Source organism: Artemia franciscana, chromosome 20 (assembly GCF_032884065.1).
Source record: "Artemia franciscana chromosome 20, ASM3288406v1, whole genome shotgun sequence".
In the NCBI taxonomy this organism is placed as follows: domain Eukaryota; kingdom Metazoa; phylum Arthropoda; class Branchiopoda; order Anostraca; family Artemiidae; genus Artemia; species Artemia franciscana.
Window position 1 is genome coordinate 2,717,800 of NC_088882.1, and position 25,260 is coordinate 2,743,059.

At 35.7% G+C, this 25,260-nt stretch overlaps 1 protein-coding gene across 1 annotated transcript in view; it reads left to right on the forward strand.

Annotated features, from left to right (window-relative positions):
- The window catches only part of LOC136040278 (uncharacterized), an 80,269-nt gene that overhangs the window by 45,069 nt on the left and 9,940 nt on the right, over positions 1 to 25,260 (forward strand). Inside the window, exons 7-10 of the mRNA XM_065724521.1 lie at positions 2,928 to 3,079; positions 6,586 to 6,966; positions 15,931 to 16,063; positions 22,737 to 22,891. Of these exons, the coding sequence (XP_065580593.1) occupies positions 2,928 to 3,079; positions 6,586 to 6,966; positions 15,931 to 16,063; positions 22,737 to 22,891 (821 nt within the window). The remainder of the gene's footprint in view (positions 1 to 2,927; positions 3,080 to 6,585; positions 6,967 to 15,930; positions 16,064 to 22,736; positions 22,892 to 25,260) is intronic.

Here is a 25,260-nt window from a genome sequence, read left to right on the forward strand (position 1 = left end):
CTAACCCTTAAGCCAATGTAATATTGTTTATAGGGAAATTCATAGGAGAATACTGTTGTTACTATCATCATTCGGTATTAATGCCTCTAGTAGTTGAAAGTATTATGGAAGGCAATGCAGCAATTGGGGGGGGCAAATGTTGATATTCCCATCCCCCCCCCCCGGCCGCACCATCAATACCGTAAAAGTTACAGTTTTTCCCGCAAAATATTACAGTTTGTTATAGTATTACAGGGCCGTTGGTTTTGCCACCCCTGGGCATGTTGCCCAAAATGCATTCTTCAGTTTTTCCGCCCTCCACTAAAATTTGTACTGTATCTAAATGGGTTTCGAGTTGCGTGCTTTTTCACATGCGTTTTACATTAAAAGATGTTTTTGCCAAAATTCGTTGTGTATCAAAGCGTGTTTTGAGTTGCTGCATCAGCAACCTACTGGCCCCAGCTCAAACAAATTTTTTAATCAAATTGAACCAATTGATCTCAAATGACCAAATTTAAGATAAAGTTAAGCTCAAATTGCCAATTTTGAGATAAAGACCTGGGATTTATCAATTACTATGTAACCAAAAAAAAGAAATCATTATACAGATAAAAGAACGTTAAAGTGAATGGAGTATAGCTCATGGTCAAAAGGGTTCAGATCCACTGAGGATCGTTTTCTTCTATATTTCTTGTCAGAAAAGATTCTAATTTTTATATAAATGCCTTAAAGTACTCAAAATATTAAAATAAAAAGATTTTCTGCTCCCTGGATCCATCATACGTCTATTAATACTCGAAAACAGAGATTTCCCTTATGATTCTTCAAAAATGAGGTTTCTATTGCTGCATCACGTTTTGGTCAGTGTTGCCATGTTGAACCGTGAAAATATATTAGTAAAACTCATTGATTAAGTTTGGCAACGTTTTCGTGTGTAAAGTTCAATCATTAGAAGTCTGTTGATTCCTAAAGGCACCTACAACTTCAGAGGAATTCTGCATCTTCCTCGGCCTTTTCCTCATTTTTGGTGCTTTTTGCTCATTTTTTATCATGTTTCGTTTTTAAAATTTTGCGCTCCCTACTACCAAAAGCTTCATCACTCCGTGTGGATATATTTTTTCTTAAAGATAAATTCTTCATTTTTCTTATCCTTCGAAAATATATTTGGCCGAGTTAGTTTCCACTTATCCGATTCAAACTAAGAAATTCCATTTTAACTGTCCTCGGTATTTGCGGTTAGTTAGTACTCTTCTAAATAGGGGACTACGGTTATTTAGTCCCATATTTAGAAGGGGAGGCACTCTTATGAAAAAATAATTAAGGCATTGAAAGAATGTTTTTAGAGTCGTGACCTATTTGGATTTTCTTTGTTTAAGCCGGGAATAATTAATAAATGTCAATTAATAATCAAGGTATACTTTTTAGAGAATTAATATATATATATATATATATATATATATATATATATATATATATATATATATATATATATATATATATATATATATATATATATATCATGAAAAGAGAAATCACCAATGCAACAGCACAAACACATAAAAAAAAAGAAAAAAAGACAGAAGTAGAAAAGGAAGACTGTTTTCCTAAATTAGTGATTAATATAGACCAGCACTTGGATGAGGCCTTAACCCTACTCATCCATACAATCACATAGGTCAAACAGCATAGCCAAACACAATCAACCATAAAGAATAATCCATGGACAGGCAGTCATGTCGTCAATAAGTATAAGTCGTCATTTACCAAACAATAGAAAAAATAATAAAGACAAATAATTCAGAGGCAACAACCCAACACAAGGGCTCATCAGGAGAATACACTGGCCTATAGGTTATATATATATATATATATATATATATATATATATATATATTACAAATTCCTGTGTTCATGTCTGGCTGTTACTACGTCGAAAGAGTAGTAAATCCTATCTGATCTTTATCACATTCCATTAACTGTAGAATGCGCTCAAGTCAGATTGCTTTTCTTATAGCCTTTTAATATGAAAACATTCCTAAATTCAATCTATGCATGGCTTCAAATATAGAGTAAATAATCACTACTCAGATAACACTTTCTCTGCTATTAAATCAGACTCGTATAGCATAGAAAAAAAATGGGAAAACTTATAAATACCCCCTACCCCTCTGTGTCACAACTTTCACCTTCAAAAACTAACAAATGAATTTTTTTTTTATATTTGTTTCATCTGATTTGAGAATTTAATTAAAATACATTAACAAGTAATTTTGCAACTAGCCTACTCAGAATTGCATAGTGTTACCCGATACTCGACATGATATCAGTATTCGGTGATATAATATTGGTGGATTGAAAGTGGTGTCATTTGGAGGCAGAAAAACCAATCCCAAAAGATTTTTGCTCCCCTCTCCCCTCCTAGATTGTGGAAATACCTTTTTTTGTATTTTGTTAAAAAAAACTTCAAAATTTCATATATTTGTTTCATCTGATATGAGAATTTAATTAAAATACATTAACAAGTAATTTTGCAACTAGCCTACTCAGAATTGTGTAGTGTTACCCGATACTCGACATGATATCAGTATTCGGTGATATAATATTGGTGGATTGAAAGTGGTGTCATTTGGAGGGAGAAAAACCAATCCCAAAAGATTTTTGCTCCCCTCTCCCCTCCTAGATTGTGGAAATACCTTTTTTTGTATTTTGTTAAAAAAAACTTCAAAAGCAACAAAATTGACCTCCCCCCTTACAAGTCCATGAATTAGCACCCCTTTGAATTGATACTCTTTTAAGCATTTATAGTTTTGATACAGAAGCACTAACCATTTTCTGGAGCCCATTTTCAGAAAAGACATAATTATTGATTCAGTCTTAATAATCAACTGTTAATGAATTCAGATGTTTCCATTTTCTTTTCATATTAAATTTTTACTATTGCGTTACAGAGCCTGTAAGTGATCCTCTGACCACTGAAAATGGAGAAGACACCGTTTCTACAAATACCCAACCAGATCCAAGTCAGCAATTACTCCTACCCGTCGTTGATTCTGAAAATGGCTCTGTGAATGCTGCTACAAATGAAAACCTGAGTAAAGAGGTAATTGGCTATAATTTTCTATTATTTCATGTACAGTAAAACTCGTTATTTTTTTAATAACTACACATTAATGCAATTGTAACTTTTATAATATACTAAACTGATAGTAAATAATATAATATATTAAATAATAATTATATTATTATTATAGTAATAATTATATTTAGTTATAGTAAATAATAATAAAAGCAGCGGCGGTTCTGACCTCTTTTGCGCTCAGGGCTAAATCTTGATTAGCCCCCTCCCTCTGTCTCCCAAAAGTTTTCTGGCAAAATTTTAATAACATTTTCATTTGTTAACTCAGTTTGGATACAAAATATCCCAAGAAACATTAAGACTATTTAAATTTTGCTTGATTACTTTTATTTACAAGATACGGTGATGAAGATACAAGAAAAATAAAAAATTCGGATTCAATTTGCTTATACTTACTGCCAACTGCGTCCTCTACTCAAGTTTAATAAAAATGAAATTTCAAAAATTACAAAAGAATTATCTCTGTTAGATTATTTATTTGAAATTGTGCGCCCCCCAAAATTACTGTACCCGGGGCAAGAGCCCTCTCTACAACTCCCCCTTTAAAACCACCTTTGAATAAAAGGGAGGATACAAAGAGTATGGGAGACAGAAAATGAAGGAAATATGAAGGTTCACGTTCGTATATGAGGTTAAAGACATTCAATGACATATAACGCTATACATCAAAATCATCAATTTAATTATAAAATCCAAACAAATAAATTCTTTTTGTTTGTTTATTTATGTCTTACATTGGTTAAAGATAGGAGAACCTCTGTTGCCTAAAGGGCACAACAGGTATGTTTGTACACATTTTTAAACACACAATATCAAGCAGACTAACCTAGACGTGAATATTTGTAATAAGAAATAGTTGAAAGTAAATACGTCTTCATAAAATTGTGGATCTGATTCAAATCCAGTTCCAAAATTTGTCTGCAGGGTGTAGGGACTACCAGTTAGTCCTTTCACCCCTTTGACTCCCAAAAAAATACCGTCTGGTAATCAGAAATCCCTTATCCTTTCCAGCAACCAAACCCTGGAAATATCCTGTTGATTAACAACCATTGCTCCCTTATTCAAATTCTGTTGATGGGTTGTGGGTACTTGAGCTACATATCCCCAGCAGTTTAAGGCCAATAGGCTGGCTGATACCTCTACGGCTCTTCCCATTCACTTCCGCTCTCTTCTATGCATTCCGATCCATGCTGAATCAACCCCTTTTCTATTGTCTTCATTGTGCTTTAATGATTACTAATCAATTATTCTCTTCATTAAGATATTAATAGATACCTTAAATATCTGGCTGAAAATCAAATAAGACATACTGGATAGTTTCATCAGTTGAGAAGCAGGCACTCCGTTGAGGGGAATGATTTTTCAAATTGAAGAATTCAATAGAAATTTAAATTTGATGAACTAGATTTGAGCTAAATGATTGGTTTTTAGTTACTTTGGAACCAACACTTCACAGTTAGTGATGCAAGTTATGTTCAATTCATGTTAGACCCCGTGATGCAGCTTCAACGCTTACAGTCCTACTCTGTGACTGTAAGCTAAGTGTTCACACTCTCTGACTGCTGCTGCATGGTTGCATGATTGTAATCCCCAAGTACTTATATATGACTCTGATCTACCATTTGATCTACGCCTGATCTACCCTGATACCTGACCCTGATCTACCATTACCAATTTCATAGCTAACTTTCCTCTCGTGGTTCCAAAATTAAACATGGTTGCTAGCATTTGATCTGAGATGCAAAAAGTCTGAAGATACCTACTTTATTCTTATGGCTAAATCTGATTTCTCTCTGATTACTCTGAAAGAGAATAACGGTTATTCACTTAGACCTCAAGGTTTTACTGGATATAATGTAAGTGTAGGACAACGTTTCAGCTTTTATCAGCATCTCATATTTTTTGGGATTAGTATTAAGATAGATTAAATTCATTTTTACCATTTTCAAAGTATTGATACCTAGGCATATAATTATAATTTAGAGATTGGCCTGGATGTATAAGATTTTAAAGAGGCATGATTTACTTTAATGTTTAACTCTTAACCATTACCCCCCCCCCATCCTTGCTTACTTGCCTACATAAATAACACTATGCTGTAGCTATCAGCTTAAAAGATGCATTAAAGAAAATCGAAGTACGAGTAATGAGCGTTTCAGTGATATATACGTGTATATATATATATATATATATATATATATATATATATATATATATATATATATATATATATATATATATATATATATAATATATAATATATACACGTATATATATTAGGTATGTATTTGTTTTTTAGTTGTCGAGGAGTTGAAGAACAACTCCTTGACGATTGAGGAAGAATGTTGAATCGATTCCGATTACTGTTTCGATTCTTGCTCTGAATCCCCTTATGGCCCGTTTTCTGTTTGGTTTTTGGCTGCACGGAGCAGAGACCATCTGAGCTGACTAACATTTTTGTTTAAAAAAAAAAATAAGAAGCAAAAACAACAATTTAACAAATTCAAACTGATGGGGAAACATCTCAATCATCTTAGAAAGTGTTTCATCAGAGTTGTAATGTAAGAATGAGATATTCGTAATTTAAAGTGAGAATTTTATTTTTAATTCTTCGAATATAAGCTTTTCCATATTTGTCATAAATATTCCTTATAGTTCAATTCTAGTGACATGGAAGGAGTAAATCAAACCCTAACAGATATCACATATATATATATCGGGGTTGTAAAAATTATAATTAAGGTATTGAAAATTGCTTTTCGGTGCGTCAATTCATTAAAGTCTAGAGGGAGCAATTTTGAAGCTATTTCAAATTAAGGCGATTTTATGATAAACCCAGTACAGCTCAACTTGTTCATTCATTGACGCATTATAGAACTTTTTTTTCGTGAATTTTTTTCAGCTTGTCGTGAGACAAGACAAAGAGAAGTGACAGAATAGATGGAAAATATATAATTTTTGTTATGTATTTGCACCTTAGGGGGAGGGGGTGTCGGTAAAGTACTTGGACAGTGTGAAGTTAGAAAGCAATTCCTATTACATAATATGCCGAATAATTGTACCTAACACATTAGGCATACATACCCAGTATATTTTACCCCCACCCCCTAATGTGTAAATGTATAATCCAAATTTGTTTCTAAAGTATTTTATTTTTTATCTTACATTGATATATTTCATTAGGATTGAGCGTCAGATAAACCTATTGGAAGAATAATAGGTAGTGGGTATATCATACATGTACCCAGTTTATTTATTCAATGAAAATACCAGAAAATTATTTTTTAATGAAAATATTAAGAAAGATGTTAAGATGCCTAAGCTGATCCTCCAGTAGGAACCCTTACGTATGATAAAATCGGAATATTTAACCATTTTAGTACTGTATCGGTTGTACTGTATCTCTATGTCTAGAAAACACCCCCGCCCCAAGTTTGTTCACATTGTTGATAGTACAATGTTCTTTTTAGGCAATAGAGTTCGGTGATTGTCCAGATCTCTATCCCGAAACCATCAGTTCAGAGGAATTCAAAGTTCCTTTATTAATCAAATTGAAAAAAGACCCGACAATGTATGATGAAATGTGTCAACCTGAAAACCTTATAGATTTTTTCAAATGTCTGGATTTACATTGCTCATATACTACATCAGTTGAAATGGAATTTGAGATGCACCTGATCTGCCACGAAGAAGAAGAACAAAACCATTTAAGTTGCTCCTATTGTCTCACGAAGTTTAGAACCGCCAATAGCCTCAGTTCACATATGGTGACTGTGCATCGGCACTGCACATACCAGTGTCCTTATTGCTTTTATAGGTCAACAACAGTTTATAATGTTATTAGTCATTCAGTAAGTAACCTTTAATTAATACCAATTATATATAAGTGGAGGGGCTTTGGGCTGGCCCACCCCTAAACAAATGTCGACATTTCTTGTAATTTCTTTATAATTCTCATAATTCCTATGTTTAATTTTTTTGAGTTTTTTTTGCCCTCCCCCCTCTCTGAATTTTTTTTTTTGAATTCGTGGCCAAGTAAACTGTTCCATTTCATTAAAAGTATTATTATTCTCCCCATAAAAAGGCCAGTTTAAAATACAGTGTTAACGATTTCTGGTAAGAATACTGCCTTCACTCCCCTCCATCCTTTCTTGTGTATCCCTGTTATTAAGTTTTACTGGTATAATCCTAGTTAGTGCTCAAAATCGTAGCCAAAAGCAAGACTCAAAATTGTGAGGGATTATTTATTAACAAGTTTGATTTTGAAACTTACCATTGAAAAAAGCTGTTCGAGACAGCTTAGAGTTAGGCCACTACTATGTCATGGAGAACTTCTACCTTTTTCTGTATTTGTGACCTTAGGTAGGTGCTTAGATAGGGGCCTTTTGACCCTTACCTCTTCCCAGGATCTTAAGATATATGTCTACTTCCTATATTTGTCATATAATTTGCCAGTTCTTTTTGTAAATCAACCACTCTCCTCCAAAATCAGTTCATGCGCACATGTGTTGCTCTGCATTTTGTGCCGAATGTGTTACTATGATCGAGGGTAGAAGCTCTGTGCCTTGCCTTTAAATGCCTTAAACGACCAAACAAATAAACAGGTTTTGCGATTTAAGTTTAGCAATCCGGTACCTAAGAAAACGCTATAACCTAACCTTCGTTATCGTTTGTTGGGCTGGATCGAATTGATCATATTTCAGCTCAGCGCCGCCATGTGGTTTCGTTTCTGCAAGCACCTCTTCATTACCATCATCACTAGTTGCGCATTTTTTTAGGATATTTCACGTATTCAAGGATAAGGTTAACGTTATTAATTGATCTTGACAAACACTTTGCAATTGTGGATGAAGCTTTTTTCTTCGCTTTTTTATGGCACTTGGTATTAACCAAGTGACATATAGCAATCGCAAATTCTGTCGGTCTGTCGGTCCCGGTTTTGCTACTTTAGGCACTTCCAGGTAAGCTAGGACGATGAAATTTGGCAGGCGTATCAGGGACCGGACCATATTAAATTAGAAATAGTCGTTTTCCCAATTTGACTATCTGGGGGGAGTGGGGGGCCCGTTAATTCGGAAAAATGGAAAAATTGAAGTATTTTTAACTTACGAACGGTTGATCAGATCTTAATGAAATTTGATGTTGGGAAGGATATCGTGTCTCAGAGCTGTTATTTTAAATCCAGACCGGATCTGGTGACATTGGGGGGAGGGATGGGAGGGGAAACCTAAAACTTGGAAAACACTTAGAGTTGGGGGATCGGGATGAAACGTGGTGGGAAAAATAAGCACAAGTCCTAGATACATGATTGACATTACCGGAACGGATCCGCTCTCTTTGGGGTAGTTGGGGGAGGCCTAATTCTGAAAAATTATAAAAAATGAGGTATTTTTAACCTACGAAAGGGGTAATCGGATCACCGGTGATAAGCACAAGTCCTAGATACATGATTGACTTAACCGAAACGGATCCGCTCTCTTTGGGGTAGTTGGGGGGGGGAGGTCAATTCTGAAAAATTAGAAAAAATGAGGTATTTTTAACTTACGAACGGATGATCGGATCTCAATGAAATTTGATATTTAGAAGGATATCGTGTCTCAGAGCTCTTATTTTAAATCCTGACCGGATCTGGTGACAATTGGGGGGGGGGAGTTGGGAGGGGGAAACCTAAAATCTTGGAAAACACCTAGAGTGGAGGGATCGGGATGAAACTTGGTGGGAAAAATAAGCACAAGTCCTAGATATATGATTGACATAACCGGAACGGATCCACTCTCTTTGGGGTAGGTGGGGGGGGGGGGGGTTAATTCTGAAAAATTAGGTATTTTTAACTTACGAACGGGTAATCGGATCTCAATGAAATTTGATATTTAGAAGGATATCGTGTCTCAGAGCTCTTATTTTAAATCCCGACCGGATCTGGTGACATTGAGAGGGGGGGAGTTGGGAGGGGGAAACGGATCCGCTTTCTTTGGGGTAGTTGGGGGAGGGCTAATTCTGAAAAATTAGAAAAAATGAGGTATTTTTAACCTAGGAACGGGTGATCGGATCTCAAAGAAATTTGATATTTAGAAGGATATCGTGTTTCAGAGCTCTTATTTTAAATCTTAAAAAGATCTGGTGACTTGGGGGGGAGAGTTGGGAGGGGGAAACCTAAAACTTGGAAAACACTTAGAGTGGAGGGATCGGGATGAAACTTGGTGGGGAAAATAAGCACAAGTCCTAGATACATGATTGACATAACTGGAACGGATCCGTTCTCTTTGGGGCAGTTGGGGGGGGGGCTAATTCTGAAAATTAGAAAAAAATGAGGTATTTTTAACTTACGAACGGATGATCGGAACTCAAAGAAATTTGATATTTAGAAGGATATCGTGTCTCAGAGCTCTTATTTTAAATCCCGACTGGATCTGGTGACATGTGGGGGGATTGGGAGGGGGAAACCTAAAACTTGGAAAACACTTAAAGTGGAAAGATCGGGATGAAACTTGGCGAAAAAAAAGAAGTCTTAGATACGTGATTTACATAATTGGAACGGATCCGCTCTATTGGGGGGGGGGGAGTTAATTCTGAAAAATTAGAAAAAATGAAGTATTTTTAACTTACGAAGCAGTGATCGTATCTTCATGAAACTTCATATTTAGAAGGACCTCGTGACTCAGATCTCTCATTTTAAATCTCAACCGGATCCAGCGTAATTGGGGGGGGGGCAGTTGAGGGGAACCGGAAATCCTAGAAAATACTTAAAGCGGTGAGATCAGGATGAAACTGGATGGGAAGAATAAGAACCTGTCTAAGACACTTGACTGACATAATCTGACTGGATCTGCTCTCTTTGGTGGAGTTGGGGGGGGGGGTAATTTTGAAAATTGAGGTATTTTTAACTTACGAAAGGGTGACCAGATCTTAATGAAATTTTATATTTAGAAGGGTCTTGGGCTTTAAAGCTCTAATTTTAAATTCCGAACAGATCCTGTGACATTGGGGGGAGTTGGAGGGGGAAACCGAAATTCTGGGAAAACGTGAAATTTGGGGTATTTTCATTTTACGAATAAGCGATCGGATCTTAATGAAATTTGATATTTAGAAGGAATTCATGTCTCAGAGCTCTTATTTCAAATCCCGACCAGATCTTTTGACATTGGGGGGAGTTGGAGGGGGAAATATTGGAAAACACTTGGAGTGGAGGAATCGGGATGAAGCTTGGTGGATAGAATAAGCAAATGTCCTTGATACGTGATTGACGGAACCGTACTGGATTCGCTCTCTTTGAGGGAGTTGGGGGGAGGGTTCAGTGATTTGGCGAGTTTGGTGCTTCTGGACGTGCTAGGACGATGAAAATTGGTGGGCGTGTCAGGGAGCTGCACAAATTGACTTGATAAAGTCGTTTTCCAAGATTCGACCATCTGGGGGGCTAAAGGGAGAGGAAAAATTAGAAAAAGAGGCATTTACAACTTACGAGTGGGTGATCGGATCTTAATGAATTTTGATATTTAGAAGGACATCATGACTCAGAGCTCTTATTTTAAATCCTGACCGGCATTAAGCCTCTTATTTTCCTTTTATGTCAATCTATAGATTCATAGAATTTTGCTAGAGCTCATACCATATGATCTCTTGGCTCTTCTTGCCTCGTCACAAGTGCCATATGAGCTCTTAGCTCTTGTTCTCTAGTTACGTTCCTTTTGAATAGTTGGCATGATCTACGGCAATTTTTACGTCACCAGTCGACCGTGCCCAATTATCATCCTATACAAATTTCTTGGTCTCACGGATGTCATTCGCCTGTAAATCTTAGGCCCTTCGTACATTGTAATCGATAGGAATAATATGCTAAGATCTTTTGCCGATTGTGTTACCTCAGAAAAGATACAGAATAATTTTTACCAAAAGACTCGTTCTGGTGTCAATGTTAATGACTCGGAGTCGATGATAATGACATTCTTAATTATGATCTCAATGTCAATTATATTTTCTGCAGGCACTTAAATCGGGTAAATAGGAAAAAAAGTTACAGTAGCTCTCATTTCTCTTGATTGATGCGGTTCTCTCTTGAGATTAAATAAAAAAAACAAGTTTTTTTAAATGAAAGTAAGGAGCGACATTAAAACTTAAAACGAACAGAAATTACTCCGTATATGAAAGGGGCTTTTCCTCCTCGACACCCCGCTCCTTACGCTAAAGTTTTTTATTGTTTTAAAAAGTAGAGTTGCGAGAAAGAATCAAACTTTAGCGCAAGGAGCGGGGTGTCGAGGAGGAAAAGCCCCTTTCATATACGGAGTAATTCCTGTTCGTTTTAAGTTTTAATGTCGCTCCTTACTTTCATTTAAAAAAACTTGTTTTTTTTATTTAATTTCTGAAAGTTTTTTAATTAATGCATGACTGATTTTGGCTCTCCGTACATAAATTATTAAAATGAAATTTGCATATTAATTCTTTTTTTGGCTAAATGGCTTTCTCTTAGTTTTGATCAGACGATTTTGAGAAATAAGGGGTGGGGAAGGAGGTCTTGTTGCCCTCCAATTTTTCGGTTACTTAAAAAGGCAACTAGATCTTTTATTTTTAACGAACGTTTTTATTAGTAAAAAAGAATACGTAACTTAAGAATTAACTTACGTAACAAACTTTTATATTCTTATATTTTTGATTATATATATGAGGGGGTTGGTCCCCTCGTTAATACCTCGCTCTTCACACTAAATCTTGTTTTATCCCAATTCTTTAAGAATGACCCCTGAATCAGAAAGGCCGTAGAATAAATAGTTGAAATTATTTAAAAAAAATTTTAGCATAAAGAGTGAAGTGTTTATCTCCTCCTAAATACCTCGCTCTTTATGCTAAAGTATTTTTAGAACCCCTCATATGCGTAATAATCTCTGTTCCTTTTTAAGTTTTAGTGCTTCTCCTTACTTTCAATTGAAAAAACTTTTTCATGTTTATATTTTCATTGTTTTTTTTTATAGTAATGCTAGAAAGTCCTGCGCCCTTTTCATTGAATTTCTCTTCCCCCATGAAATATTCCTCCAAGGAAAGATCCTCCCATATAGCCCCCTCCCCTGAACCCCACACCCAAACCAAAAAAATCCCCCTGATAACGTTGGTACACTTCCCAGTAACCATTACTGTATGTAAACATTGGTCAAAGTTTGTAACTTGCAGCCCCTACCCCAGGGACTGTGGGGGGTAAGTCATCCCCAAAGACATAGTTATTATGGTTTTCGACTATGCGGAACAAAATGGCTATCTCAAAATTTTGATCCGTTGACTTTGGGAAAAAATGAGCGTGGGAGGGGGCCTAGGTGCCCTCCAATTTTTTTGGTCACTTAAAAAGGGCACTAGAACTTTTCATTTCCGTTAGAATGAGCCCTCTTGCAACACTCTAGGACCACTTGGTCGATACAATGACCCCTGGAAAAAAAAAAAAAAAAAAAACAAATAAACACGCACCCGTGATTTGTCTTCTGGCAAAAAATACGAAATTCCACATTTTTGTAGATTGGACCTTGAAATTTTTTCTATAGGGTTTTCTGATACGCTGAATGCGATGGTGTAATTTTCGTTAAGATCCTATGACTTTTAGGGGTTGTTACCCCCTATTTTCCAAAATAAGGCAAATTTTCTCAGGCTCGTAACTTTTGATGACAATAACTAAACTTGATGAAACTTATATATTTGAAATCAGCATAAAAATCCGATTCTTTTGATACATCTTTTAGCATCGAAATTCCGTTTTTTAGAGTTTCGTTTACTATTGAGCCGGGTCGCTCCTTACTACAGTTCGTTACCACGAACTGTTTAACTTTGTTAATAATAGACGACCCTTTTTCTCATTGGCGAATTAATGGGAAGGGGGCGGAGCTTGATCTCGCTTCTAAGGAGCTTTCTCTCCCTGTGCCACCATTTGTCAAGGCGACAAACCAGCGCGTAGACTCAGTTGACACGGATCAGTGTATAAGTATATACTAGTAGGGAAATTTTTTCCAAATTAAATAAAAAAGCGCAAGATTTTTTAACTGAAAGTAAGGAGCAACATTAAACTTAATTTAAACAGAAATGATTCCGTATATGAAAGGGGCTCTCCCCTCTTTACGTTAAAGTTTTTTTATTGTTTTAAAAAGTAGAGTTGTGAGAAAAAGTCAAACTTTAGTGTAATATGCGGGACGTTGGGGCCGAGACAGCCCCTTTCATATACGGATAATTTCTGTTCGTCTTAAGTTTTAATGGCGCTCCTTACTTTCAATTGAAAAAAAATCCTGTTTTGTTTATTTAATTTCTAAACGTTTTGAATTAATGCAGGTTTTAAATTTGGCTCACCATACATGAATAATTAAAACGAAACTTATATATTAATGTTAATTTTTTGTTGCTGAATGGCTTTCTCAAAGTTTTGATCGGACGGTTTTGAGAAAAAAGAGGCGGGGAGGGGGCCTAGTTGCCCTCCAATTTTTTTGGTTACTTAAAAAGGCCACTAAATCTTTTAGTAATATTAAACGTTTTTATTAGTAAAAAATATGCGTAACTTACGAATTAACTTACATAAAGAACTTCTATATTCGTATATTTTATTACGTATATGAGAGGATTCACCCCCTCATATACAAAAGGCCGCCTAATTAGAATAAATAGCTCTTTAGACATTACTTAAAATACTTTAGCGTAAAGAGCGAGGTATTGAGGAGAGGACGAACCCCCTCATATACGTAATAATTTCTGTTTGTTTTAAGTTTTGACGCTGCTCCTTACTTTTAGTTGAATTCTCTTCCCCCATCATAAATTCACCCATAGAAAGTCCTCCCACGTAACCCCCGACACACACCCCTACCACCACCACTAGAAAAAATCCCCCTCTGTAAACATCTGTATACTTCCCAATAACCAATACTATATGTAAACAAAGTTCATAGCTTGCAGCCCTTCCCCCGGGGGCTGCGGGGGATTAAGTTGTCCTCAAAGACATAGTTATTAGATTTTTTGACTATGCTGAACAAAATGGCTATCTTAAAATTTTGATCCAACGACTCTGAGGAAAAATGAGCGTGGGACGGGCCTAGTTGCCCTCCAATTTTTTGGCCACTTAAAAGGGCGCTAAAACTTTTAATTTTCCGTTAGAATGAGCCCTCCCGTAACATTCTAGGGTCACTGGGTCAATACGACCACCCCTGTGAAAAATTAAATTAACACGCATCCGTGATCTTTCTTCTGGCAAAAAATACAAAATTCCATATTTTTGCAGATAGGAACTTCAAACCTCTACAGTAGGGTTCTCTGATACGCTGAATCTGGTGGTATGATTGTCATTAAGATTCTATGACTTTTAGGGGGTGTTTCCTCTCTTTTTTGAAAAAAAGCACATTTTCTCAGGCTCGTAACTGTTGATGGATAAGAGTAAACCTGATGAAACTTATATTTTTAAATTAGGCATAAAAATCCAATTCCTTTCATGTATCTATTTGTATCAAAATTCCGTTCTTCTAAGTTTCGGTTACTATTGAGCCGGGTCGCTTCTTATTACAGTTCGTTACCACGAAATGTTTGAAACACATGACTTGACACACATTTCATAGCGCGTAATTAGACTCTGAGCATATACGTCAGAGCTATAGTTTCAGTTGCTACTTTGTTTTCCGTCGGAAACATTTTTCATTGCACGTGCGCGAAGGCGAGGTCATGAATCTCTTTTGATTTTAGATCTGTGTCAAAAAATTTCAATGGGGAGTATAGGACTTTTCGCTACTATATATTACCTTTACTGTGACTCGGATGGCTGGAGCCAGGAAATGCCTATGACATAGTAGAGGAAAATAACTTTGCTCAAACCCTATTCATTAGCACACATCTTGCTCTGGTTATCTGAAGGGGAAAATGCCTAAGGAAAAACATGGAAAACCAGCTTTGTTGGACCCTGTTCATCCACCTGGATAGGACACAATTTCATTAAAGCCATCGGTTGTTTTATTCCCGTGATAATTCAGTAGATTCATATATTCTAGTTATCTAAATTGGGTAAAAGAGTAGCGGTATATAAACGCTTAAAATATCCACGGTGCCCGGAAACATGATATAAGAATATCTTGTTTTTAGGTAAATATATTATGAGCCATTCACCATATGGCATTTGTATTGAAACTCACACATAGATAAAATTGGAAAAAATGTAGAATATGAAACGGAAAAATAAGAAATGCATAAAATGAATAATTGATTCAAATCTAAATAAGAGTGTAAAATATATGTAAATGTAGGTAGTAAATATAAATGCAAAATATAAGTATAAAACAAATATGGATCGTAAACATGAATGTAAAGTTACAAGTGTAAGGTATGTATAAATATAGATAGTAAATGTAAATGTAAGGGCAGACTAAAGATAGAACAAATAAGCTATTTACAGCCAGTTAAAAGGCACCTCAAATTTTCGAAAACACGGGAGTTTTTTATTTGAAATGTGTGATATAGTTTTCGAGCGTCAAATTCAAAATTTGTATTAAAAATTCGTTGACTTCCGCCACATTCTATTTAATTCTTCTTCTTTTTTTGCGGACTTTTTGTCGTCAGTAATTTTAATCATTTAATATTTCAATCGAATATTTTGTTTACTTCACTTAATTTGATATTATTGAAAGTAATGTCAATTTACGGTATGCTCTTCAAAACGTAAATCAGTTAGATAATTAATATATTGAGTTAAATAGAGGTATTTCAATAATTCGCTTAGAAGCTGTAAAGAGATAGATTAACTAAATAATTATTTATTTTGACGATAAAAACGACCAAATAAATTTAATATAATTGATTTTGTTTTATCATTTTTTCAGACTGTGGTCCATAAAGTCAAACTTAGTAAAGGGGAGGTGCTGGCGGCTACGCCTATTGCACCTGATCTACTTCTGAAGTTTAATGCCGCCACTCCTTCGGATAAAATGAAGCCATATCCTTGTGTTGTTTCTGGTGAGTATTGTTTATATTTTGACAAACGCAGAAAATTGGAGTGCCTTGTGTTCATATTCTCGCAGTCACTCCAAAAAATCTTATCTGGCGTCTCTACACTTCATCTTATCTGGTGTCTCTGCACTTCTTAGTTAAATGAACAGAAGTACTTTCTAAGCTGTTATCAAAGGGTGGACCAACAGCAGTGGCAGTTCCCACCTCTATTACGCCCGGGGCAAAAATCTTGTTTAACATCTCCCTCCCCCTGTATCCCAAAAAATTTAAGCCAAATTTTAACAAAATTTTGCCAACTGTGCCCTTTGCTTTATTTCAATATAAATAACAATTCAAAATTACAAAATGATTATAACCGTTTATTTATTAGAAATTTGACGCCCCTAAAATTTGTGCGCCCGGGGCAAGGGCCTTTTTGGCCCCTCTTTCTTCCAGAAACTGCATTTGATCTGCAGGACAATGTAGATGAGGAGAATGAGTATGTGATCAAAAATACTTCGCCGTACTGATTCCCTCTTTCAGAAAACTTCGCGAAAGGCGTTTGAAAAGTTCTTTTTTTTTAGAGTGCTGAATATTGCTTAGAGGAAGTTTTTGCCGAAATATTTGTCTTGTCTTTTTTTCACTTTCTGCAAAATCACCCTTGTTTGATTTATTAATTATTTTTTCTTCAGTAATTACGGATATTGTATCTTGGGATTTCGAAAGTGTCAGATACGACTTTTGAACGTGACACTGCCAATTTACATACATCGTTTACTAAGGCTTGAGTACCTGGAACTTAATTTCGTAGCTATTTTATTAATACTGATTTTGTTAATATTGATTTCGAGATCACTACGGTTGGACTGCAGCTTGATTGCGATTCCAAGATTACAACGATTGAATCTTTTTTTTTCCTTTTTTTTTATGGCACTTGGTATTAACCAAGTGACATATAGCAATCGCAAATTCTGTCGGTCGGTCCCGGTTTTGCTACTTTAGGCACTTCCAGGTAAGCTAGGACGATGAAATTTGGCAGGCGTATCAGGAACCGGACCAGATTAAATTAGAAATAGTCGTTTTCCCAATTGGACCATCTGGGGGGGCGGTTAATTTGAAAAAAATAGAAAAAATGAAGTATTTTTAACTTACGAATGGTTGATCAGATCTTAAGGAAATTTGATGTTTGGAAGGATATCATGTCTCAAAGCTCCTATTTTAAATCCCGACCAGATCTGGTGACATTGGGAGGGATTTGGGAGGGGGAAACCAAAAACCTTGGAGAACACTTAGAGTGGAGGGATCGGGATGAAACTTGGTGGGAAAGATAAGCACAAGTCCTAGATACATGATTGACATAACCGGAACGGATCCGCTCTCTTTGGGGTAGTTGGGGGTGGGGGTTAATTCTGAAAAATTAAAAAAATGACATATTTTTAAACTTACGAACGGGTGATCGAATCTCAATGAAATTTGATATTTAGAAGGATATCGTGTCTCAAAGCTCTTATTTTAAATCCCGACCGAATCTGGTGATATTGGGGGGAGCTTCTGGACGTGCTAAGACTATGAAAACTGGTAGGCGTGTCAGGGAGCTGCACAAATTGACTCGATAAAGTCGTTTTCCCAGATTCGACCATCTGGGGGGCTAAAGGGAGAGGAAAAATTAGAAAAAAATGAGTTACTTATAACTTACGAGTGGGTTATCGGATCTTAATGAAATTTGATATTTAGAAGGACATCGTGACTCAGAGCTCTTATTTTAAATCCCGACCGGCATTAAGCCTCTGATTTTCCTTTTAAATCAATCTATTGGTTCTTAGAATTTTGTTAGAGCTCATATCGTATTAGCTCTTGGTTCTTAGCTCTTGTTTTTATTGTTTTTTGTTTATATATATATATATATATATATATATATATATATATATATATATATATATATATATATATATATATATATATATATATATATATATATATATATATATGTATATATTGCGTTGTGAATAATGGACAGGTAGTATCTGCTTGTTTTTATTAGCCAAAGAGTGAAAAAAGAGCGGGTCAAGTTTTTTGAGGAATGACCGATGGAGCAGCACCACCCATTAAAAAACTGGACAATTTCTATTAATTTGAATTATAGGAATGGGGGGAGGGTGCAGTCTGGAAGGGAAAGGATACCCATTTCCTCCTCAACTTTGTTTTTTCTCCCTGTATTTTTAAAAATACCTTTTTGTTTTTGGTATTTTCATTGAAAAAATTGTGCCTTTCAGATTTTGAAAAATATGCACTTTTGTGTCTTCATAAAAAAAACTAATTCCCATGCCATCTTGCTATTATCGCTTCGTTCTCTTTGTCTCCATCTACCTCATCCATCCACTCTCGTACTAGTATTATCTTTGACTGTTGTAAATGTTACTTTTTTAAATCCTTCAAATACACTTCCCCCCGCCGTATACTCATCTCTTTGTGTACTTTTTTGTTTCTCCTCCCTCTCATTTTGCTGTCATACCAATACAACATTTACCGTTATAATTTCTACCTTATTGTGGTCCCTAAAAGCCGTTCCCACTCCTTCGATACCCTTTTTCCCTGCCTCCCCCTCTTTTTGTTGTTGCACTAATATAATGTTTAGACGTTGTAAATTTTACTTTCCTTCAATCCTTCAAACTAACACTTTCTCCGAATCTATTGTTACTCCTTTATTACTTTTTCACCGTCTCCCCCTGGTGTTACTTTTACAGTGGTCTTAGAGCGATGTGAAGTTTACTTTCTTTCAATCCTTGAAACCAACTCCCTGTATATTCTCATCTTTTATCACCTCCTCCCTTTCACTATGTTTTCGTACCAATTTCATTATGAACATTTGTAAGATGCATTTTTTTTTTCATCATAATTTAGTACATCTATAAGTAGTATTTCAGTAAAACTCTCATATCCTATATAGTAATTAGCTATGTCCGTAAACTCTAGAGAAACCCGTTTATTGCTAAATATAAATGCACCAAAGGTTTAAAGCCATCTAGGCTTTCCTCGTAATCACAGGGTCATGAATCCAAGCCCTAAACTTGACTTTTTTTTTCAATTGGTAGAAAGTGCGGATATTGAGAATATACTCTATTTCGGTTATGGTAATATACTCACTATATCAAACAGTTCGTGGTAACGAACTGTAGTAAGGAGCGACCCGGCTCAATAGTAACCAAAACTCTAAAAAATGGAATTTTGATACCAATAGCTACATCAAAAGAATCGCATTTTAATGCTGGTTTTAAATATATAAGTTTCATCAAGTCTAGTCTTACCCATCAAAAGTTACGAGCCTGAGAAAATTTGCGTTATTTTAGAAAATAGGGGGAAACGCCCCCTAAAAGTCATAGAATCGTAACGAAAATCACACCATCAGATTCAGCGTATCAGAGAACCCTACTGTAGAAGTTTCGAGCTCCTATCTACAAAAATGTGGAATTTTGCATTTTTTGCCAGAAGGCAGATCACGGATGCGTGTTTATTTGTTTTTTTGTTTTTTTGTTGTTTTTTTTTCCCCAGGGGTAATCGTATCGACCCAGTTGTCCTAGAATGTTGCAAGAGGGCTCATTCTACCGGAAATGAAAAGTTCTAGTGCCCTTTTTAAGTGACCAAAAAAATTGGAGGGCACCTAGGCCCCCTCCCACGCTAATTATTTTCCCAAAGTCAACGGATCAAAATTCTGAGATAGCCATTTTATTCAGCGTAGTCGAAAAACCTTATAACTATGTCTTTGGGGACGACTTACTCCCCCACAGTCCCCGTGGGAGGGGCAACAAGTTACAAACTTTGACCTGTGCTTACATATAGTAATGGTTATTGGGAAGTATACAGGCGTTTTCAGGAATATTTTTTTGGTTTGGGGGAGGGGTTGAGAAGAGGGGGATATGCTGGGGGAACTTTCCTTCGAGAATTTGTAATGGGAGAAGAAAATTTCCATGAAGGGAGAGCAGGATTTACTAGCATTATTTAAAAAAAAAAACAATTAAAAAATAAAAGTGAAAAAGCTTTTTCAGCTGGAAGTAAGGAACAGCAATAAAACTTAAAACAAACAGAAATTATTACCCATATGAGGGGCTCACCTCCTTCTAATACCTCGCTCTTTACGCTAAAGTATTTTCGGTAATTTCAACTACTTATTCTACGGCTTTTGTGATTCAGGGGGTCATTCTTAATGAATTGGGATACAATTTAAGCTTTAGTGTAAAGAGCGAGGTACTGACGATGGGGCGAATCCCCTCATATATGTAATAAAAACATGAGAATACAAAAGTTCTTTACGTAAGCTAATTTATAAGTTACGTAAATCTTTTACCAATAAAAAGATTCGTAAAAAATTAAAAGTTCTAGTTGCCTTTTTAATTAACCAAAAAATCGGGGGGCAACTAGGCTTCGTCCCCCGCTCTTTTTTTCTCAAAATCATTCGATCAAAATTATGAGAAAGCCATTGAGCCAAAAAAAAAATATGCAAATTTCGTTTTGATTATTCCTCTGCGGAGAGCCAAAATCAAAACATGGATTGATTCAAAAACGTTCAGAAATTAAATAAAAAAAACAAGTTTTTTCAACTGAAAGTAAGGAGTGACATCAAAACTTAAAACGCACAGAAATTACTTCGTATATGAAAGAGGCTGCTTCCTCATCAACGCCCCGCTCTTTACGCTAAAGTTTTTTACTGTTTTAGAAAAAAGAATTGAGAGAAAGAGTCAAACTTTAGCGTAAAGAGCGGGGCGTTGATGAGGAAGCAGCCTCTTTCATATACGAAGTAATTTCTGTGCGTTTTAAGTTTTGATGTCACTCCTTACTTTCAGTTGAAAAAACTTGTTTTTTTTATTTAATATGAGTAAAGAATCGATACTGGACTATTTCACGCGTGCAAATGAATATAGAGCTTGATAGTACGGATTTTGTACATGTTTTTCTTTTTATATCTCACGTCCGACAGACTTGTCAGCTCGTTAAAGCCTATGAAGAAGGTGATTTTTTGCTTATTTTTGTGTTTTATTGCCTGCCTAAAATACCTCTTTTGTATAGAGGCGAATTTTTTGCGTTTCGTATCTTTATTTTTCTTTGTCATCTAATGGCCTTAGAATTGTTTTACAAGAATGAGCTATTACTTTTTTTTTATCCTTCGCCGTTGCATGTTATTTTCAATGCCATTCAACTCGTCTATAAGAGGTATTTTTATCAAAATTAAGCAATTGTGAAAACTTAAACGAAACTAGTAGTCGGTTTCAAACGTAATCTTTGACATTTTATACGGTACATTGTCTGTTGCCCGCTATAATATACATATATACACTTATATTTAAGCTGTAACTTTGTAACTCATTCTAACGAATGGGCAAGGTTGAAACATAGGATTTGAAATGGCTCAAAAGTGGGAAGAGGTTGAAAAACAGAATCCGAATGCAAATTACGCCCTCTTTTTTCTTGATAATAATAAACCAGGCGCTGATTATACTCTTTGTATACCACGTAAACTACCTTCCCAAATTATAACATTTTACCATTGGTAACAACTACCTTCCCACATTTTAATATTCAGCATCCCTTTGAAAAGGTTTGTGGTAATTAGTCCAATTGTTATTTTCTATTTCCATTTTTTATATATTTACTATAATTGTTTTAACAATAACTATAATATTAATAATCATTTTTTGTTAATTTACTAGCAGCAGCTCCTAATAGACGACAGGCATAAACAGAAGTAAAACGGTAGCGTTTATGATTTGGTGAGAACCACAAGGAAAATGTTCTGCCTCCCCCCTCTATCACAAAGTTTCAAGTCCCCTTACCCCCCCCCCCAAAAAAAAAAATAATCCTAAAGGTTTCAACTCGGTTCCCCAGTACTGAGGCTAAATAGATTAGGCTTACCAAACTACATACGTATAAGACACGTACTTTGTACTTGTACATATAAATCATGCGTACATACTTGTTTGCTTAAAAAATACTATTGACTGTATATAGACAGAGTGATTTGCGCTCATTGCTACCAAAAACATGTAAGCCTAATTAATGCTGGACAAGAGACATTGTAACAGAAAGATTATTCAGTATTCACTTTCGCTGTATTCCTTTCTTTTGTTGCGTTCTTGCTTCCACGTGTACCTTTCTCTGTCCCTTCTCTCATCTTTTTCCATGTTGTATTCATTCTATTGTTGTTCTTTTGTATTTTTCTTTGTTTTTATCCTTTTGTTTTCTTCTTTTTTCTTATTTTCTTGCTTTCTCGTTTTCATTTCTTTTCGCTTTTCTCATCTTGATCTACTTTGTATTCCTTCTATTGTCGTTCCTTTGTATTTTTCTTTAGTTTTTTACTCCTTTTGTTTTCTTCCTTTTAAGCTCGTAATTTTTTGTATGTTTTTTGAATAATGAAGATAGAAGGAGGCAGAGAAAAGCTATTGGACTTTTTTCTTTTGTCCAGTAGTAAAACTCAAATAATAATCAATTACGAAGTATATGAAATATGAACGACTCGTCATTCAGGAGTGCCTAGGGTCGTGGGTATGAGCCCTTTACCATCTTGTTGACCTAAATGCTTTATCCACTTCTAATAATGATTTATGCTAACTGTCTCAATCTTACCAAGTCATTTCGGAAATACTAATCCTTTCTTCTTTTTTTGATATCAAAATTATTGATGTCATCTTTTATCATTATTTTAATTTAGATGAAGAAACCACTACTGGCCGCTGTCATAAAATTTATGACCCAATAATATGGGTTCATCATTTGCTCCGAGCTGGCCACATAACAGACGGATCCACATCGCTTCTATGCCCATTTTGTGGTAAACTTGTACCTCACTTGGGGCACCTTTGTCTGGTAAGTTTGTCTTTTTTTGCAGTTATTTTTATTTTTTACAACAAAATGCTTGCTTTTTAAGCACCAAGGGCAGTGAAAACTATGTAATCGTAAATGTAATCGTAATCGTAAACCATGTAATTGTCGGAATTGGGCAAGTTGAAATTTTTTTTTTCTAGAATTCAAATGATAAACGCCTTCATATGTACTTATGGGGTTTCTAGTAGTAGCTAGCATAAAATTGAAAAAAAAAGAAATGTTGGTCACCAATAGCAAAAAAAGAAGCTACATACCTTAAATTACCTTAAATCGCATTTGCCAGCGAGATAAGGTGGTAGATCCTCCTGTAGGTTCTCGCTGGTATTGAATGATGTAATTATGTTGGCTTAGGCTCCCGGTCCAGCCTCCACTCAGCCCTCTCCCAGTCCCTGTCGACTCCAGCCTTGAAGGAGTGGGGAGTCTCAGCTTGGATGGTAGACTCGGATAGATTATTCCAGAGGGGGACCACCAAATGGAAAAGAAGCCACGGCTTTCCTTTTCCGACATCCAGGCAGGTGAAGCTTCAGACTGTGACCTCTTGAGTTGTTAGCCTGGGAGGGGGTGAAGATCTGGTTCAGGTGACCGGATTTGAAAATTTTGTGTGCCATGATCACATCTCCTCTATATCTTCGATACGTGAGGGTGGGAAGTCTCAGAGACCTTAGACGATCCTGGTAAGGGGCATTATTTAAGCCACGGACCAGTTTGGTTGCTCTCCTTTGGACACTTGCAAGGGCTCTTGTGTCCATTTTATTTTGGAAAAGGCCAAACTCAAGTTGGGGGTGGACAAGGGATTTATAAAGTTTTGTAACCACACATGGCTTTCTGATTACAAAAGAGCTCTTAATGAGTTCTTTTACTTCTTTTTTGCTGATTAATAGCAATAATTACCAATTAATAAAAAAGCATAATTATTTTTGCTAATTTCTTTGGAGGTGTAGCCGTCTTTGGGAATTAACATATTATTAATATCAGAATTTTTATGGGCTAAAACATTGTAAAAATTCGTTAGGTTTGCTATTTTGTCTTGACTGTTCAATGTGGCAACAATGGTGAAAATGTGCAGCTGCCATAAAGACATCTTAATCTTGGAACAGCCAAAAGAAAAATCGTACAAAATAATGGTTATTCAAGATGAAAAGACTTAATATGGGTCCAGACCAAGGGCCAAAATTTTTAATTTTGATGTCCTTGGTACTTTAACCTGCGAATCAAACTACGAACCTTATGTTTAGCCACAATTTTGCTTTGAGAATTATTGTGAGGGGCACGAGACAAACCTTTTGTTAACTCGATATGCGTTGACTCTCCAAATGAACTTACTTCACATCTTTCGGTAACCTGTCCCGTGCCAAAAAAAGGTCATTAAAATAATCCAAGTCCTTACCAAAGTCCTGGATCTACTGCTGAACACAGTATGGCACCAGAGTTAAATTAATAAATTTCAAAAATATGGACATGTTGATCCAAAAGAGTTCACTGCTACTGTCTCTGTTTAAATAGGTCTTCAGAAGTTCATTAGGTAAGACTGAGGAAGTTGTTCCGAAGTTCCTCCCTCTAGCTTTTGCTACTTATAATGTATGAAGATGACAATAAAAATAGGTCGTGTCTTAAGTTTCAAAATACGGTTTATTTCCCATCTTTTTTCTGCCAAAAAAAAGTTAGGAATATTCGCTCTTCTAGTTTGTTTCTTAAAATCTACTTCTCATGGACTAAAGACCTTGGCAAGGTCGTTCCTGTGTTTTAAGCTGAATTCTCAGCGATATTCATTTATTTTCCAAGTAGGGAAGGAGTGGGATTAGAAGGCTCAAAGCAACTTCCTGGACCCTAATTTGAGGTGTCAATCCATTCCTGGAGGTTACACTCACCTAGGGCACAATTTTCGAAGTTGCAAAATGTCATGCTCTCTTTACTGGGGAAAAGTGAAGGGAGGAATACCCTCCACGGCTAATTTGGCTGAATGTATTTAATATTAAAACTTTCATTCACAAAACAGTTTCTCTAGCTAGTGACAAGCTAGTCTACTACTCCTACCATAGAGTTGTCTCGTCTTACCATATTTAGTATAGACGGTAAATTGTGTGTCCACGCATTTAGCGTTCTGATAAAGTCGTGTAACATATCTAATTAAAATGTGGCATATTCTAAAAGAAGATTTGCACTGTAATACAGTCCATAGTCACATGCCACCAAAACATAATCTAATATTTTTTCTGTAATTTAAATCAAATTAATTAAATTCTTTCCTAAGTTCTAATAGAGGTTATGCTACTACTGCTATTACCAACTTGTCTCAGCACGAAACCGTTTTAGGACAACACAGCTGCGCGGGCTTCTTCTCCATCCTGTCT